Source organism: Electrona antarctica (assembly GCF_951216825.1).
Source record: "Electrona antarctica genome assembly, chromosome: 1".
Classification (NCBI taxonomy): domain Eukaryota; kingdom Metazoa; phylum Chordata; class Actinopteri; order Myctophiformes; family Myctophidae; genus Electrona; species Electrona antarctica.
The window spans coordinates 49,548,526-49,569,470 of record NC_136806.1 but is presented as its reverse complement, the minus strand read 5'-3'; the positions used below and the strand labels follow the sequence as shown (position 1 = coordinate 49,569,470).

The window sequence follows — 20,945 nt, the reverse complement described above, 5'->3', positions numbered from 1 at the left end:
CTCCGATTGTTCCGGTCATTTTGTGGGGGGACCTATTTCTAAAATATTATTGCAACTTTCGTTCAACTTTGACCCCACTATCACACGGAACTATGTTTTTTGTGTCCATATCACTACGCCCAAAAAATAGTTCCATGTGATAGAGGGGTCAAAGTTGAACGAAAGTTGCACTAATATTTGAGAAATAGGTCAACATACAAATGACGTTAGTTTTGCGGATTAATTTACTTTTGATGCGTGGCCCCCTGTGCCCCCCACAAAATGACCGGAACTATACTTAATATTTCACCAAAACCAGAGCAGAACTCCCACCACGGGACTCGGGCAATCAATTAATACAGTTGCAACCACTATATTAATGACAAGGATTTCATACAGCTTAAGTTAAAAAAAATCTGAACTATCCCTTTAACCACTCGTCTATCGGCGACCCAGGTAGCTCTATATCATCTCTGTCTCATACTGTATGTCCAAAACATTATTTAAGAAGTAGCAGATCAACAGGCTCCAAAATGCTATTATCTTTTTTTCGGTTTCCCACTCCTGATTGGATAAAATTGGTATCCTGACCTGATCTATTTTTTTCTATTTAGATACAGATTACATTGATCTCATGGTAGAAATGCAGTTGCCATGGCATCAATGCGGTTAAGAAACACAGGACGGATACGGACAACGATGTGCAACTGGAAGTAAAACGATAACAACAAAGAGCAAACAGAGATTTACTAAAGTGCTGGAGAGACGAGGAGACTCCTGTTACTGAACAAACACTACAGCAATGATTACAGTCATAATATAACAGAGCATTGACCTGTTACTGAACAAACACTACAGCAGTGATTACAATCATAATATAACAGCATTAACCTGTTACTGAACAAACACTACAGCAGTGATTACAATCATAATATAACAGAGCATTGACCTGTTACTGAACAAACACTACAGCAATGATTACAGTCATAATATAACAGAGTATTAACCTGTTACTGAACAAACACTACAGCAATGATTACAGTCATAATATAACAGAGTATTAACCTGTTACTGAACAAACACTACAGCAATGATTACAGTCATAATATAACAGCATTAACCTGTTACTGAACAAACACTACAGCAGTGATTACAGTCATAATATAACAGAGCATTGACCTGTTACTGAACAAACACTACAGCAATGATTACAGTCATAATATAACAGAGCATTGACCTGTTACTGAACAAACACTACAGCAATGATTACAGTCATAATATAACAGAGCATTGACCTGTTACTGAACAAACACTACAGCAATGATTACAGTCATAATATAACAGAGCATTGACCTGTTACTGAACAAACACTACAGCAATGATTACAGTCATAATATAACAGAGCATTGACCTGTTACTGAACAAACACTACAGCAATGATTACAATCATAATATAACAGAGCATTGACCTGTTACTGAACAAACACTACAGCAATGATTACAGTCATAATATAACAGAGCATGAACCTGTTACTGAACAAACACTACAGCAATGATTACAGTCATAATATAACAGAGCATTGACCTGTTACTGAACAAACACTACAGCAATGATTACAGTCATAATATAACAGAGCATTGACCTGTTACTGAACAAACACTACAGCAATGATTACAGTCATAATATAACAGAGCATTGACCTGTTACTGAACAAACACTACAGCAATGATTACAGTCATAATATAACAGAGCATTGACCTGTTACTGAACAAACACTACAGCAATGATTACAATCATAATATAACAGAGCATTGACCTGTTACTGAACAAACACTACAGCAATGATTACAGTCATAATATAACAGAGCATTGACCTGTTACTGAACAAACACTACAGCAATGATTACAGTCATAATATAACAGAGCATTGACCTGTTACTGAACAAACACTACAGCAATGATTACAATCATAATATAACAGAGCATTGACCTGTTACTGAACAAACACTACAGCAATGATTACAGTCATAATATAACAGAGCATGAACCTGTTACTGAACAAACACTACAGCAGTGATTACAATCATAATATAACAGCATTAACCTGTTACTGAACAAACACTACAGCAGTGATTACAATCATAATATAACAGCATTAACCTGTTACTGAACAAACACTACAGCAATGATTACAATCATCATATAACAGAGCATTCACCTGTTACTGAACAAACACTACAGCAATGATTACAGTCATAATATAACAGAGCATTAACCTGTTACTGAACAAACACTACAGCAGTGATTACAATCATAATATAACAGCATTAACCCGTTACTGAACAAACACTACAGCAGTGATTACAATCATAATATAACAGCATTAACCTGTTACTGAACAAACACTACAGCAGTGATTACAATCATAATATAACAGAGCATTAACCTTTTACCACCGTTTCATAAACAAACATTATCACATAATACACTGTTGATTTGAACGGAGCTCACGTCGTTAGTTCCACGTCTTCCTGTCGCAGTCCTTTCACGAGTACGTGTGCAATGACAGAAAATCAGCCAGAAATACCGTGAACGGTTCTAGTTATTTATTGTATTATAACCCATTTAGACCTGAGATCAGATTCTAAAAATGTCTTCTACATCCTGACAGTTTTCTGAAAAAGCTATGTTTCTATGTCAGTCGTTCTTCGATTTTTCAAAAATAGCAGACCTACAAGCTCGTAGCGCGCCACTCGGTGGCGCGCTATGAGCTTGTAGATCTGCTATTTTTCAATAGCCAAAGCATAACATAATGCTAACACCAAAAGGGGTTCCCGCCCAAAATTGGATAACTTTGTGTTGAAGTGTCCTTGAGCGAGACGGTGCTGCTGATGAGCAGGTCGGTGCGCATGGAGCAGGGTTTCCTCCGCTGTGTGTGTGAATGGACGAATCTAACGAACAATATAAATCAATTCAATTCAAAGGAGCTTGATAAAACATACATTGACATGACCAAAACAAGTGTCAAAATATAATAAAACGGTTTAAAATGGAGGAAATGTATACAGTCGGAGGGGGTAGGCTACAGCATAGTGTAAACATAGATATGTCACATTGCGTTGATATATCCATGTTATATACAGTATATATACAGGGTATAAAGCTTTTTGAAACAAATCTTCTTTTGCAGTCATTTTGGGACAAATAGCAGCATTCTTTTCTCAAAACAATTTCAATAGTATACCAAAAAAAGCCTCAGATTTAGGTATAGCGGTCTACTCCGCACAGATAGTAGTCCTTAGGGTGTACTGGTTGTATTCCATTGGCTAACCTTTTATCTTCTTAAATCAGTTTGGATAAAAGGCGCTATATAAATGCAGAGTGCACACCATAGGCCTTTACCATTACTTACAATCATGTGCAATTTGCTATAAAACAATGGCATGCTATTACTGTACATCTCATAATAAGATGCAGCACACCAGGCGGGAAACAGGAAGTGTGATGGAGCAGCATTGTCACAGTGTGTGTCGTCGTTGCTGGCACAGTGCCAGTGGTTCCACTCCAGTCTAAGACAGCGGTTCTCAACCCTCTCTGGACCAGGGCCCACTTGGAAATCTCCCGCTCGGTCATGCATTCGGCTGCCGTGTTACTCTTGACTGAGCTCCACGCTATTGCTGTAAGACCAGAGGTGACCGGGCCTTTGCAGCGGCTGGCCCACCTAGACTCTGGAACAACCTGCCCCTCCTAGACTCTGGAAAACCTGCCCCTCCATATCCGCTCTGCTCCCTCACTAGAGGCCTTTAAGTCCTTGTTGAAGACCCATTTCTGCACTGCAGGCCTTCGACTGTTTGATTGTATACATTCTATAACGTTGTGCCTTTTCAGAGCATGTTTATTTTATTGGTCAATCGACTGTGGCTTGGATCAATAGAACTAACATAGTATACTAGTAGTTCATATATATTGTTATCACAAAGAAAACTCACTCTTTTAAACTCGCTGTAACCATTACACATTTAAGTTGACGATTAAATGTACACAAATAATTGTGATTAACCATTTACAGAAATTGTGTTTTTGGCATTGGCAATTGGAACATTTAATATGAATAGACATTACATTTCTGTTTGCCATATCTAGGCTTCATAATAATAATGTGCACATGGCAGATATGAAATGTACCAAGAAATTCCATTTTTATGAATTGTATACTGAAATAGCTGATCTGCAAGCTTACAAAGCGTCACAAAGTGACGCGTTGTACACTTGTAGATCTGCTATTTCTGCTTTTTTATGTATGAACATTTTTCAACATGGAAAGGATTATGACGATTATAACAATAGTACGCAATTATCTCATATTATTGCGATTAGACGATTATGTAATAATTGTGACAACCCTATTGCAATGTGGTCACGGCCCACCAATGGGCCCTGGCCCACAGGATGGGAATGACTGGTGTAAGATGTCTGTCCGTTTAGGACCCTCTGGACAGTGCTCATCAGGGCGTTACGGCCTGCCTCGGAGCCTCATTCTACCACAGGATTGACAATCGAAGCCACGTTACAGTCGGCTTAACCGTCTCGATCTCTGTTTCACATCTACACTTTATCGTTTGATCCTTCAGAAAAGAGTTCAAATTGACTTTGTCGTATCACTCCTTGTGTTGGTGCCCCGTGTGTGCCGAGGCCATTCATCTGGAGTGAAGCCTTACCACGTCGCCGCTGTTGCCGCGCCTCATTTCTCGGTCAGTGTGCTTACTAAAGGGGGGAGAGAGTGTCTAGACCGTATTTACATTTTACTCTTAGGTAAGATGAATGTGTCAAGGTGTATCGCAACGCCGCCAGTGGAACTGTACGAGTCTGCAATAGCCATATTAGAAATGCATTGCTGGCAGTCGGCTGCTGCTGGCAGGAGCCGGGGTGTATGCAGAGAAAAATGCGCAATTTGTGCTTTGTGATTTGGCTAGTTAGCTGCGGCCCGCTGTGACGGGAGGGGAGCAAAGGGTGAGTGTGAGCGAGGGAGATGGAAGCCTGTGACAGTCTACTCTGAACTCTAATGAGAGGCTAGGAACCGAAGGCACTGGGCGATGAGATTAGATGCAACTCAATTCAATTACAGCTGAGCCGCCACGGGTGACGCTTCAAACCTCATCCTGTTACGATCCGGTTCACAGACCAAGAAGAGGACTGCAGCTCTCACTTATAGCTGCAGTCTGCATGCTATGCTACTCTACGCTACGGTCCTATCTCAACCCCGGTATAACCCGCGGCTTCAAAACACACAGGCCATCATCTTCTCCCTTTTGAGATTGATGATAGACTCGGACCAGTAGCGACTATATCACTGCTCTGATGTCGAATTTTAAAAGGGGAATTGCAGGCTTTGTGGGATTTCCTCTGATCTCTATCATTTCCCGTCCCTCATTTCAGACGCTGCCAGACTGGCGTTAGAGTAACACCATTCTCAGCCTGTTCAGTTGAACCCCTTAAATCCAACAGCATGGGTCTTCAAGGGTTCAATTAAGGTTGTACTTTATTGTTACATCTTGTGTACAGGTACATAAGAGTAAACTCTTTTTGTTTGGCTTCCTTCAGACAATGCAGCAGCATAGATAATACAGTAGAATAATGATAAAATACATAAAAAGATTAAAGAAAGGAAGAGAGCGCAAGAATAGAATATATACCAGCAGCATTATATTTTTCCCCCATAGCTTGCTACCTAACTTTGTGCAAACAACTTGTGACTTGCATCAAGGCAATTATGTTGTGTTTCTGCATCAAATAGATTCGAACAAGATACCATCAAAGCCAAGAATGGGATTTTACTTACTACTACTACTATGGGATCACTCAGATTGGGACATTTTAAATGAGAATCGATTTTTAATCTAATCGTGATTCGTGACCCCAAGAATCGGAATCGAATCGTGAGAAGATTCACACTTTTCACAGCCCTTAGTTCTGAATGCTAATTTAAGTTTAAATGCAGGCTTATTCAACGTTTGGCTTTGGAAACCCTATTCAAATGAAATGATCGATTCATAATTTGAATGTTGCACAGACATAATGTCACTTTAGGCCTATAATATAGGCTGTCTGTGCAACATTAAAAACAAGCTTCCTGTAAATTACTCACAGAATATAATATATTATATTATATTCTGTGAGTAATTTACAGGAAGCTTGTTTTTAATCTATGCAATGGCTTCTACATTGCTACAACGTATATTCTATGCTTTTCTCATTTAGATTGCAATATACAGTATAGCCTTGTACAAATCGGCGTATGTCCATCAAAGAATAATGTAGTTGATGGCCATAATAAAACACCATGGCTATAACCATTGTACTGTAGTATTAAAGATTATGGCATGTATTAATCAATATCTATTTTCAGAGCAGTGGTGCAAAGTTGCGTAGTTGCACAATGATGCACATGCATAGTTTATTTTCCTGCTCACACAAGCGATTCTGTAGTTTGCGATTGAAAGTACAGTACATGTAAATATGATTTCTTTTTTTTTTACGTTATTCTTTGCCTTTGTGTGCTTTATTTCTCTGATAGGAGAGTGTAGAGGAGACGGGGGGTCGAACTATAGTGTCCTCACAGGCTAAGCCACACACTGAATAGGTTTTGTTTAACCCATTTAGGCCTGACGTCGAAATTTAAAAAATGTCCTCATGTTTCTGCATCAGTGGTGCTCAAAAGATTTGAGGCACATTTTCACGATTTAAAAAAAATAGCAGACCTACAAGTTCATAGCGCGCCACTCGGTGGCGCGCTATGAACTTGTAGATCTGCTATTTTTCAATAGCTAACACCAAAAGGGGTTCCAAAATAGCCCTTCTTCTACTACGTCTCCTTCTCCTCCTCTATGAGGCTGATGGCGGTAGTAGTAGGCTAGTAGTAGTAAAAGTTGACTTCCATTGGGACATTCTTTCCATTGGGTTTCTCTCATACCGTACTTGATATTTTCCATGTATCACATTAACCACTTTGAATCTGGCATCTTTATTTTGGTAGAACAGACAAATATGACTGACTGACTGACTGTCGTCAACGATACAGAGACACCTGCCCGACAATATCACTGAGTTTGTTTATTTTTGGACCACAATTCTTAATTTTTATTGATGAAAAGACAGACAACAAAACAAAACAAAAGGACAATACGAAAAAAAAAGAACAAAAAGAGGAAGACAAAAACAAAAAACAAAGGACAAAGCTGCATTTTTCATATTACAAGATACATTCATTGAAATCCTCTTGCATTATCGCTAGGCTGAGAGAAGAGATCCCACTTCTCCCACTTTTTATACAACTTATCCTCTTGTAGTCTAAGTATGAACGTTAGTTTTTCCATAACATACAGTTCCTCTATGAGACGATTTTAAGATGACCCCATGTTATTCTCCATAGAGAAAAACGTCTGCGAACCAGCGGAAACCATGGGAAGAGTGAGTGACGTCAGGACTTTTATTATATACAGTATATATATAAAAAATTAAATAGCTAATCGACGCATCGCGATGCAAGCTTGTAGATCGGCTATTGTGGACGCACGACACCATAAAACAGGGCTTGATTGTACGCTGTGTGAGCTTGTAGATCTGCTATTTTCAGCAAAAGCTTTCCCCACAATACGGATGCTGGGGTTTAAGTGGTGGCTGCCTGCGGTGCTGCATGTCTACGTTACAGCATGATTGTTACATTGTAAAACCAGTCGGATTGAAGAAGGAAAGCTCGTTTTCTCGGGAGTTCACCTCCCGTGTTCGTCGGCGGCAGGGCTGCAGTGGAGTGCGGGAGCTGCGCAATTAACTGAAAAAAATTGCTAAACCGATATTTAGTACCAATGCAATAACCAAATAATAGAGAAGCACGTTTTTACAAAGCACGTTTTATTTATTTATTTATATATATATATATATATATATATATATATATAGTACTTTATTGTCAGTTCACACTGAAATTTGTCTTGCGACCCAGCAGCCAAGTATGCAGAACACATATACACACATTTGACATAACACAAAGAACAAGAAAATGTACATACATCATACATAAAGACATGAAGACTAGAGCAATATATATATATATATATATATATATATATATATATATATAATCACAACAAACTATTATTATATATTTTTTTATACTAACTGAAATGGATTAGTCTGAGTCCCTGTATTATACTTCATTGTACAATCGTGGCATAACAATAGCTAGTCTACAAGCAATTTGTAGAGCCGCTATTATCACCCAGACCTTGGTCGGACGGATATTAAAACATCGACCCAGCTCTACTCCACAAGCACTGTACACTACCGTACACTGCATACATTTGTGTGGGTGTGTACATACAGTACACACATGCACGCACATGCCGACACGTGTTAGGCAGCATTGCGTGTCAACAAATTCACAGTATAAACTGAGATTACGACCCAACCAACCACAATGGAGCAATATACTGTATAATCAAACATCATCGTGTGTGTGTGTGTGTGTGTGTGTGTGTGTGTGCGTGTGTGCGTGTGTGCGTACGCTGTCATTTTGTCGAGCATATTAAACGCGCCTGTCTCTATGTGGGATGATGATGCGCTGAGCAGCGTGATCAGCGAAAGCATCCCCGTGCCACTGCATTGGTAGCGCCGCTGCCGCATGGGGATTTATAGATGCTGATAAGGAAATCTTGTTGTTGTCTTCCAGAATTTATGTAGTTGACTGTATTACATTTCTAGATGCAACACAGCTGTAAGGCTCCTCCCGGGCTCGAGGAGCTAGGCGGAGGAACGCGATTTATAGCTTTCCTCCATGTTGGAAATAAATATATAAAGCGCAGCCTGCTTGCACGGGCACGTTTTTTTTTTTACGAGGACTCCCCATCACGGTTTTCGGAGGCTGAATCCATTGATCAGCTAATGCTGAAAATGGCTGGAGGCCCAGGAGCGGAGAGAGTGGCAGGCATAAATCTTGCATGCGCTGGCAAGGGCAAGGTCTTATTGATAATGATTTACCACGCGCGGCTGAGCAAATTCTGCGACCGAGGCCTTGAGTGACCCGCGTAAAACCCTTCATCTATTCTGTTCCATAGGTAGGCCAATCCTCCTCGCTGTTAGCCCACCACCTGATTGTTATCAACCTGATTGGTTCTGATTTTGGAGTCCTAGACCATCACCGACTACTGATGTTGGATATTCTACTGTTAGACGGACGATATAGGTTCTTAGTTTACTTGTGATCTTAGATAATTATTTCTATGCATTTGATGTATTACCTTGTGTTGTTCTTGCTTGTTGTAAATGGCTCTGGATTAAGAGTGTCTGCAAAAGGCCTATCAATTGTGAGAGAGAAAAAAAGAAAAAATCAATTCTAATCGATTTGAAAATGTTTTTCTATAGTGGGAAGGAATATTGATCCACAAGGTCACACACAACATGTCTCATTGAGACACCTGAGCTTGTAGATGTGCTCATTTTGAACATTTCTAAAGACTTTTGAACATTGTCTACATATAATGACACCCCAAAAATATTAATTGCCGATATTGATGTTGTCAAAAAGGTAAAATAATTGCCGCTCTCAGCCCGACTGATGCATCGTTCTGGCTCTTCTGATTATACTGTAGGTGCGACAATATTATTTTACCTAAGCATGGAACATTTTGGTCTGGACTGCTTTTTGTTTGATTTATAGTCTCCAGTGAGGAGGATACAATGAAAAAGATGGAGCGGTCGGTGTCAGCTGAGTTGCTGTTGTCAGGTCCTTGCTGTGTTCACTAAGGATTTCCTCCATCTTGTGTTCTAGGATATATTTCTGCTGTCAGGCAGGAACCAGCTAACTCCCAAATGTTCATTTTTCAGGAAATGAAAAAACTATATATTTTTTTATAAAACAAAACAAAAATTTAACAAAGCAATACTGCCTCTTCAAAGTTGGTATTGTGACCATAGATCTAAAAAAAAATCGTTGGAGCCATATGTGTGTCCAGCGTAAGGAGGAAGTCACAGTAGTTGCCACTCAACTACTGGCCAATCACAGCTCGTCTTTTCCTGAACTTATCAATTAAATCCAAAGGAGCTTTATTGGCATGAGGAAACAAACGTTTACATTGCCTCTGATTGGCCTACTGAACGTCCCCTTCCGTGACGCACAAAAGCTTGCCTCCTCTGGAGATACAGATACTTGCATGAGGGGGAGAGGGGGTGGAGTGAGCTGCTTCAGCAGACAGTTTGAGGGTCCAATGGAGTTAGCTGGTTTTGTCAGAAGTACTTTTTAATACTTTTCATTGGTTCAATATTGTTTTAACCATGACACAGACATAAAGGGTGTGCAATCGATTTATGGAGGAAAATAAATGGAGTCAAAATAAAGTCAAAGCAATCGATTTCTGCAAAAGACTATTTACCCCTGCCAGATTCCATCACTTAATTTCCATACAAATGTAAAAACTAGGCAGGCATGGAATCTTCAGTGAATCTTAAATGAATCCAATTGTTCCTCCACAGATCAGGGTTTGCCCTGCAAGGCCGGTGAAGATAGAGTGGTGCACGAACCAACACATTCAAAATGAAAGCTATACACGATGCCCATCAGAATTATTAACACGTTGCCGGCATAACCCGCATTCCCCGCTATTTAATCAAATATTCTACGCTGCCTAGATTGTTTTATTACCTTTGCAGCATACGCATACGCCGAAGTATTTGCGCTTTTGATCCATGAAAAACCGCTAGTAAACACTCCCAGCATTTGTTATTGAGCCGACAAAAAAGCCACTTCCTTGATCCGGGTCACAGACAAAGAGCAAAGCGAGCCAAGATTGTCCCTACCCCCTCGCTCACTTGCATTGGGCTCAATTTCCCAGAAGCCCTAGCAGCCCAGAGCATGGGTTGATTTCCGGTTTCGTCGTCATAACGTGACGGCCTCGTCACCAGGTCCGCGACAAAGCCGCAGTTTATTTTTAATTAAAATACAGCGAATTAAACACATAAAACAAATAGCGGGTTTAGCGTATTACGCGCGGTGGAACCCTGGAAAGTGTTAATGTTTTGCTTCTCGTTAAGAATTTATTTTTTAATTACGTGACAAACTAAAATGTTATTAAAGGATTCATGCTTGGGACAGTTTCATAAATACTCTGGCTGTTTATCAGCAGAAGAGGCATCATTGATTGTATAGAACAAAATGAAAATAGATTTTAGATGCCTCATACAGTATATACTGTGTGTGCATGCGTGCGTATACACACATGTGTATACCTGCATATTGCACACAATACCAGCTGAGCAATCACGATGCACATCCAGCGTGATTTAGTGTGTCTAAATGCTCCAGCAGTTTGTTACATTTACTGTCCTCCGTCTCAACTCTGTCCAGGCCAATGGAGACCATTTCTGACCCAGTTCATCTGCATGACATCTAATGTGAGAGGCTTTCGCTGTCAGGAAGAGAGAGCCCTGCTATATCCAGTTGGCTTGCGGTGGATGAGGGCTCTGTGCGTATGCCTCATGAAAATGAATAATGCATCCGTGTTGTTTTAAAGCCTCGTCCTGGAAGTTTTACCTTATCTGCAGGACATGGCGTACGCTTTGAGAGTTTTAATGCATGGAGAGGATCTGCAACGTTGTCTTCATGTAAAAGTCATGATGAATGGAAGCACAGATGTTTTCACTTTGTCCGCTTTTGTCAAGGATAACCTTTTATGGGCTTTTTAGTTTTTAGTATAGAAGTTCACTATTCATGTGACTACGAACAATATATTCAACCAATACGGTATCGTCTCGGTCAGGTGGAAACCTCATTATGTCCAGCAAAAAAATTAGCAAAAGTAATTAAAACGTATCGAAGCTCAAAAGGTGCCTCGTTTCGAGCTTGTATATCTGCTACTTTTAATTAGTATGATCAAGCCATGGCATTAATTTATGAACAAACAGTTACAATAGGGAGATAAGAGGTTTCTGCCAGACAGCAACGATATGACGTCCTAGTAAATACTTTTAGGTAAGGCCCAAGCTCTGGTTTGGTACATCCATGGCTTCCATGGATGTACCTTACCTTTTAGGTAAGGCCCAAGCTCTGGTTTGGTACATCCATGGCTTTTAGGTAAGGCCCAAGCTCTGGTTTGGTACATCCATGGCTTTTAGGTAAGGCCCAAGCTCTGGTTTGATACATCCATGGCTTCCATGGGAATCTTCAACTTCATCTTCGTCTTTAATTGTCACCAGCCATCTGTGACGTCAGTCGTCTATATGTCATATCTTTCCAGATTTCAGCCCGGGCCGGTTAATAACAATAACATTTAATTAAAGTGAAATATTTCAGAAAGTGTTAAGCATATGTGCCTAGCGTACTCTAATTTGATGCTGATCAGTCCAGCGGTTTGTGATATACGCACGCACGCACGCACGCACGCACGCACGCACGCACGCACGCATGGACTGATAACAGCTTCGCTGTGGTCGGATAACCTTGAGGTCTGACAGGCCCGTGTCTCCAGACACAGAGTGGATAACCATCAGAATCAGCCTTATTGTCACATCACAGTTTTACAAGTAAAAAAAGTGGGTAAGATTTAGTTCCCATAGTGTCATTTTTCCAAGAAAAATCAAAGAAAGGGAGGAGTAAGGAGATCAATGCAGGAAAGAAGTACAAGTAAAGTGTTTCAGATATTTAGAAGCTTGTTTCACAAACGGCACAGCCGTAGGGTCTCTCTTAGCTTATTTACAGGCTGTACCAAGCGTCTCTTTTCCTTGAGGTCCGTGTTTCCAGCTCACGGAGGCTCTCACCTAAAAGGTCATGCACCTCCAGACAGACAGGGTGGCACAACGTGGCACGGCACAGTTCCGCACTGCGGCAGGGTCATGACTCAAATCGCGGATCCTTACGTTCACCAGAATATCCCTATTCAGTTTAGAACGCTCGCCCAAAGTAATTGGTCTACAAGCTCACTCAATGTGTTGCAACTTGACGTGTTGTGAGGTTTTTAGATCGGCTACTTTTGGCGAAGATATTTTGTGCAAGAGGCCCCCACCTGACCTTACAGAGTGAGTGGACCAAGAGGCCCCCACCTGACCTTACAGAGTGAGTGGACCAAGCACAGAGCCAACTCGGGTCAGGTTTTGCTATGTATTGGGTTCAACTGGTTAAAGGACCACTTCACCACTTTTCAACCTATCTTCATATAATAGGTCCTCACTAATAATCATGATAAAATGGCACGATTGTTTTCTACTCAGTCTGTGTCTCATAGGAGGGTTGTGGGCAGTTTAGAAACCGTCTTCCAGTGACATCATCATTAGGCAGATATTTTTACAAAAATGTTTAGATTTTCATTATCGTGAGAATGATGGCTTCCATTTTCGCATTGCAACTTTTCAGGACTAGAAAGCCTGCAGTTTCTATTAGCTTGTATTCCCCATCGATGATGTCACTGGAAGACGGTTTCTGAACTGCCCACAGCCCTCCTATGAGACACAGAGGGAGTAGAAAAAATATTATTAGTGAGGACCTATTATATGAAGATAGATTGAAAAGTGGTGAAGTGGTCCTTTAAAGCTGCTATAAGAAATATTATGTCAACATTTGAATGACCTTTTTATTTTTTTTTATTTTTTTATTCAGACATGCAATGAGTAGAACGCTCCCAAAACAAATGTAGTCTCTGTGACACATCTAGGGGCCGCAATCTACATTCAAAGATTTTTCTACACGCTTTGTCATTGGTCGATTTGCCTGTGTACTTCCTGATTGGTTAGTCATTGCGACCGGGTTTTTTTCGACCAATGACAAAGCTTCAAGGAACATCTTTGAATGCAGATTGCGGCCCCTAGATGTGTCACAGAGACTACATTTTCTTTGGGAGCGTTCTACCCATTGCTGGCTGTCTGAATACAAAAAAAAGAAAAAAAATAGGTCATTAAAGTTGACATATTAATGCTTATAGCAGCTTTAATAAGCATTGCTGCACAAGGAAAAGGCTACTTGAGGACCTTTTAAGGACCACAATGGTTTATTCCTTTACAATTTTATGTTCCAATATCAATCAATTTCAGTAAAACCATTCGCAGGAAATGGTAATGGCGGAAATGCAGAATGAAGAGAGTGAGACAGACAGACAGAGAGAGAGAGAGAGAGAGGGATGAAGTGTCCTTTGTTGTTGTAGCTGGTCTCTGTATTTTTTGCTCTCTGCAGCCGCTTCATTGAGATAAGGCTGTATAGAAAAGTGGCATACACAAAACATTATGACAAGCTTTTCTTTGGCCAATGCAGCTCAGACGGTTGGGCATAATTTGCATAATACCCGATGACCAAATCTGTCCGTTGCGGTAATATTAATCGTTATGTGAGATCAGCATTTCCACTGTGTGCCAACGTGCCAGTGAGCAAGTTTCCCCGCCGTTCTGCTGTCACTGCAACTTCTCTCGAGTATCTGCTTCAGACTGCATTATTAGACAAAAGACAGCTCGCAGAATGTGAACAGAATGTTACAAAAAGGGCCACTTATTATGGCTAGATTTGGAAAATAATTGCATTGTCCGTGGCTTTTGATGAAAAGCCCGTACCCCTGCGCTTGATTTCCATTAAGGGGATTCATGTTCACTCTCTGCGTCCATATATTATACAGAGTTGAGAGTCGAGCCTTTTAATTTCGGTGTGTGTGTGTGTGTGTGTGTGTGTGTGTGTGTGTGTGTGTGTGTGTGTGTGTGTGTGTGTGTGTGTGTGTGTGTGTGTGTGCGTGTGCGTGTGCATGTGTGCGTGCGTGCGTGCGCAATCTATCCCCACAGAAACGGGGTGGTGGCATTATTCATTTTGTGGTGTGTCATTTTACCATAGTGTTTCTGAGTGCTCCGTTAAATGGAAATATTTCACGTGTGAATTAATCATTAGACGTGCGTCGCTCCCTCTCTGCGGCATAATGATCTCTCCCACCAACTGGCCCGGCTGAATCTTTCATTGTCTTATCTTTAATTGAGTTGGTATAACCCTCCGAGGAGGAGCCCCGATGTCATGGTTTAGTTCAGCTCAGGTTTGTGTTTTAAAAGTATTCAATGCTTTGTCAGTTATTATTGGAAATAGCAGATCTATTCTACAAGCTTACAATACGTTGCATCGCAGCTGATTGTGAACTTGTAGATCAGCCATTTTCAAATGGCGAATGTGCAGAAGAGGCTATATTAACAGGTTTTCCCTCAAGGACCCCCTGACGGTCCCCAGACCTCACTTTGAGAACGACTGATTTCATGTGACGCCACGCACAAAAACATCACCCACTGCCTTTTAATAGACAATGATTCCATTCACTGCCATTTAACCTCCGTTGCATCGTGATAAAATGTCATCCTGAAATGACTGAAAACACACATGCGCACACACAGTACAGTATCCCATTTCACTGCCATTCAATTTTTTTTCTATATTTTTTTACGTCAGTGGTTCTCAACCAGTGGTCCTTGAGGGGGTTAAATCTGGTCTTTAACTCTTGAGAGTGTAAAATGAAACCAAATTACGGGTCCATTTGTTTTAATTTTACACCATAAGAGTTCAATCATCGTACTTAATTTACAAGAAGTCTACACAATTAGAGAATTGTTATTTTGATTGAATGTTTGTTATCTCTCCTAATGGCACCAACATCAATAAAGCATGGCATTTTGGACGAACTTGTATCCAACGACAACAAAATATTCTTTAGTTTAGGGTCCGTTTTGGATCCGTGGCTCAAACAGAATAAATAATGGACCACTGGTTTATGTGGTGATGTTATTCTTTTGTACGCCTACGCTAACACTTGTTTTGCTAGGCGCTTCATAAATTACTTTGACCGTACCTTAAAAACACACTGGTTTTGAAAAGAGCTTTATAAATAACTTTACCCTTACTTTACCCCACACACACACACACACACACACACACACACACACACACACACACACACACACACACACACACACACGCTCCAAACTTCACACACACACACACACACACACGCTCCAAACTTCACACACACACACGCTCCAAACTTCACACACACACACACACACACACACACACACACACACACACAATTCTACATGTTGAATTATGCAGCCTTTGGACTTTTGAAAGCTTTTAGATTGTAATGAGATGACCTTTGACCTCTGAAGTCAAGCAATAACCTATCTGGAATACATTAAACTCCCTTCAGCTCCTGCATAATTAGGATATTAATGTGAGACTATGATACTACAGTCTTTAGTAAGGCTGTGTCACCATTACACATTAAAGCTGGTGATTCATTGTCACTCAAATAATTGCGATTAACGATTTCATTGTGTTTTTTGGCATTGGAAATTGGAACATTATGAATACATTTATTTTTGCCCTTTAAGCCCAAACCGCACCAAGGGGTCGGGTCGGGACAAAAGGGTTTTCAAGGTAAACCACACCAATGCAACTAATTGAGTTGGAAAAAGCAATGAAAACTTGCACGGGGCAGATATGACAAATAACTGAAATAATAATAACTGCATTTTTAAGCTTACATGTCACAAAGTGACACGTTGTAAGCTTGTAGATATGCTATTTCCGCTTTTTTGAGTGGTGCAACCATTCTTATAGACAGCTATGTGTGTGGCTGGGTCTGTCCCTGTGTCCGAGCATGAACATAGTATAGCTTTTGTTCACCACCAAGTGTCACTGTTGCACAGCCTAACACACGGACACACACAGGCCAGGGAGGAGGGCTAGTACAGTACAGTACAGTACAGTACAGTACAGTACAGTACAGTACAGTACAGTACAGTACAGTACAGTACAGTACAGTACAGTACAGTACAGTACAGTACAGTACAGTACAGCACTCACTTCAGATGAGTCTGCTTTCTTTTTTTTATGTTTCAACATGGAAACAATTATGACAAATTGACAATTATGACGAAATAATTCAGATTATCTCAAATAATTGCAAACATGAACATCGAACCCGTGACATTGCGGTTAATATGTTTTCAAGCGTTAACTGACCAAGCGCAGATGGCTATAGGTCCGACTTTAAGTCTGCTTGCTAATCGTTAGTGGCTAATCCTGTCTGTCTTTCTCCCCCTCCTCTTTCCAGGGTTCTCCATCCTCCAGGCCATCATGGAGGCGGCGGTGGCCAACAACTGGCAGGTGACGGCTCGCTCGGTGAGCGGCACGACGGACGCCGCCGAGTTCCGGCGCATCATCGAGGAGATGGACCGGCGGCAGGAGAAGCGCTACGTGATCGACTGCGAGCTGGGCCGCATCAACACCATACTGGAACAGGTCAGGAGAACAAGCAACCAACCCGCTCCTCTTATAACTGCTATAGCTGCTGACGCTTATCCCAGCAAACACAACACAAGACGGTCCATACTACAGTATATATCGATTTATTTTATATCGTTACTGTCGGGCAGAAACCGTCTATCTCCATAGTTCAACTTATTTTATTTAGGAGAGACTAACTGTGGCTAACTGTTCCTGGACAGAGGACATACAAGGTTTCCACACGATTGCCATGATCAGTTTCCAATATATACTGTGTATATAGTATTTTTTTTTTTTTATCCCACGATTTTGCAAGACATTTTTTCACCCAGTGTCAATTATCTAATGTAATCCTGGTCGCTACACTTCCTCTGCCAACCTGGGGGGGGGGGGCAGCAGACTGACCTCATGCTTCCTTCTATGCATGAGGAGTCCAAACTGCTTCATTTCACCTGACAGGGGGGAGTTTCCCCGGCCAGACGTATCGCGTGGAAGGAACACGTTATGTCCGACCAGTTCCAAAATATTGAGTCTGTAGTCAAGTGCGTTGTGAACCGATGATTTCAATTGGACCAAAACGTTTCATAATTGGAATGTACTCGTGTTGGAATATTTTCCAGCATGGTAGTGTTGACTATAATTCTGTATCAATCAATAATTATTGAGGCCACCAGGGGTCCAAATGAACCCTTATTTGGTTCCATTTGTACACTGAGTTAAATTAACCCTGAGCATTTTAACAGAGTAGATTGCGCCCTCAAAACAACAACAAATAACGGTATCAAATGGCCTAATGCCCGTCAAAGTCAGGGTCCTTGAAATTAAAAAAACAGGATAAGAATAAGTGCATTAAGGGCTCCTGATTGAGATGCAGTGCAGTAATCTGGAGGGCTTACGCGGCCTGTTGACTTTTACATTGTTTGGGGACTTAAAAGATGGAGGCTTCCAAATGAACCAGAGTGGATGCTGCCATGCAGGGGAGAGATGGAGACCACTGGTCTGGAAGTACTTTTGGACTGGAGTATAAGTAGAAATACCACAGAATACTATACTTGAAAGTAGATGGCATCTACTTTCGGCATCAAAATAGAGGGTATGCGCATGCATAAAGTGAGTGGAAAAGTGAGTTTAACGTCTTTTAACGTCGTTTAATGCAATCAGATAGGACTTTTCTGTTTGGATGTATGGGCTGTCAAGGCCAGAAAGTTGTTTTTTGCAACTCAGTAGGCGTTCCCGCATAAATTCCGGGTATGATGATGATGTCACGATGTCTACAGTATATAAAGAACTCATTACGCAGCACGTCCATTTAAGATTCATTATGTTAATGGACTACTAATTCTTGACCATTAACCAGTTATGTCCTATATTATTCTTTGTTTAAAATACCCGATCTACAAGCTCACAACCACTTATCAGCCACGTGACAGTGACAGCCACTCTTGTAGATCTGCTATTTTTGAGTGGTGCAAACCACTCCAATAACCAGCTTTGTCTGTATCTATGTGTCTGTGTCTATGTATGTGTGTATCTGTACGTGGGGCCACGTACAGGTGAGCATGGTTGCTATGGTTAATGTGTGACATAGTGTGTGAACAGTTGCACCACTCTTTTCACACGGGTGTGATTTTTTAAATATGAAGGCATTGGTAATGCCACGCTTTCCTCTCATAGGAAGCATCAATGAATTGAAAGTAAAAGCACCTTGACATTGTACTCAACCCACAGTACTGGAGTGAATGTACTTAGTTCCATAGGAAGCATCAATGAATTGAAAGTAAAAGCACCTTGACATTGTACTCAACCCACAGTACTGGAGTGAATGTACTTAGTTCCATAGGAAGCATCAATGAATTGAAAGTAAAAGCACCTTGACATTGTACTCAACCCACAGTACTGGAGTGAATGTACTTAGTTCCATAGGAAGCATCAATGGATTGAAAGTAAAAGCACCTTGACATTGTACTCAACCCACAGTACTGGAGTGAATGTACTTAGTTCCATAGGAAGCATCAATGGATTGAAAGTAAAAGCACCTTGACATTGTACTCAACCCACAGTACTGGAGTGAATGTACTTAGTTCCATGCCACCTGCGCTGCAGGGAACGGGAGGGAGACGGAGCATGCAGGGGTTGAGGAGGGGTCTGGGTCATAAGCTGCCGCTCGGAGGGTCCGACTGAAGATGTAGCCTTTTTAATCCTGTTCCTAATAACCGCAAACCCCTTGATCCCCTTTATCGAATCCCCCCACTGCCCGGGGCGGAAATGAAAGGTCCACTGGTCCTTATAGAAGGCAACAAAACACAATTACCATGAATAGATGAGTAGCTATTATGTCATGAATCTTCTGGGTTTTCCCTGGGCGTCACGGAAACGGCTCCCATCTTGGTTCCGTTTGCCCGCTCTCAGGAGTTAGATTTTTACCACGAGGGTTTCGACCTGTGGCTTCTAAGGCAATCAGTGGCTGAATTGGATTGTTGGCTCGTTAACATTCATTTGGATATCGGCGTCTCTCTGCCTTAACAATATCCCTTCATTGACTGATATATAAAATATTCTCATTTTTTTTAAAGAATCTAATTCGATAGAGGCGCCATAGTTTGAAGCAGAATGTGTTTGTTTATTAATTGGCTGTGTCTAATCTAATTCTCCTGCTCTAATTCTCAGTCGAGACTGTCTCTCAGTCTCAGATCTGTCTATTCCTTTGTTACCTTTTTAAGAGAGGGCTGTCTGAGAATGTTCTGCATCAAAAATCACATAATTATGGTCGCTGTCAGCTGTCGGCTGGATAACTTGTATGTCCAAAAGAGCTAATGTTCAGAAAAATGCGAAAAAGAAGCTGTGTTCCAATATAGTTATTTAGTCACAAGCTCTTGTTACGTTGTTAATACTTTTTAGTGTGTGCGTGTGTGTGTGTGTGTGCGTGCGTGCGTGCGTGCGTGCGTTTGCAGTTCAGTTTAAATCAGGGTGTCTCCATAAAAGGGACAAGGATAGACAGATACAGAGATCTCCAAATTATAGGAATAAAAGTGAGACAGACAGACAGACAGACAGACAGACAGACAGACAGACAGACAGACAGATAGGGTAACCAGTAGCATTGATTTATGCCTGACAGCGATGCATTTCTTGTGTTTTTATTTTCTCTTCTATATCCAATAATAACAATACAGGGCCCTAATTTGTCTTTATTGTGCTCTCATGTCTATCTGTGGTCTCATTAAATCCCTTCCCTTCCCTTCCCTGCACGCCAGCGCAGAGTGTAAAAAGTAAAGTTAAAAACTTTTAACAACTCTATACCTGACAAAAGAAACAGCGGTGGGCACATATATTCTTAGACAGTGCTCCATTTAGTGGCTGAACGCCACCGTGGGATTTTGTCTTTTACCGAAGATAATTGAAATAATTTGGCCAATGATGATGAGCAATATGGGCTGTGAGGGAAAGTGCTGCAGAGAACCTGCTCTGATTCAGCTGCAGCGGTGGAACCTCGCTGCCGAGGGGAAACCTTCTATGTCCTGTACAGTATGTACAGTATGTACAGTGGTGGGAAAAGTACATGCTTTTACTTTGTATGCAAGTAAAAGTGTCAATACTGTAATGTAGAAATACTCTGTTACAATTAAAACGGCCGGAATTTGAAATGTACTTGAGTAAAAGTACAAAGGTATTGATATCAAA

The 20,945-nt window shown here is 41.0% G+C and overlaps 1 protein-coding gene across 6 annotated transcripts in view; it reads left to right on the top strand.

Moving 5' to 3' along the window:
• gria3b (glutamate receptor, ionotropic, AMPA 3b) overlaps window positions 1–20,945 on the top strand; it is a 194,901-nt gene that overhangs the window by 90,830 nt on the left and 83,126 nt on the right. For all 6 annotated transcript variants that reach the window (XR_013789992.1, XM_079501011.1, XM_079501013.1 and 3 more), the window contains one exon: window positions 17,092–17,279. Coding sequence is in view for 5 of the 6 variants with exons in the window: in XM_079501011.1 (XP_079357137.1) it covers window positions 17,092–17,279 (188 nt within the window). In the remaining variant the exon portion in view is untranslated. The remainder of the gene's footprint in view (window positions 1–17,091; window positions 17,280–20,945) is intronic.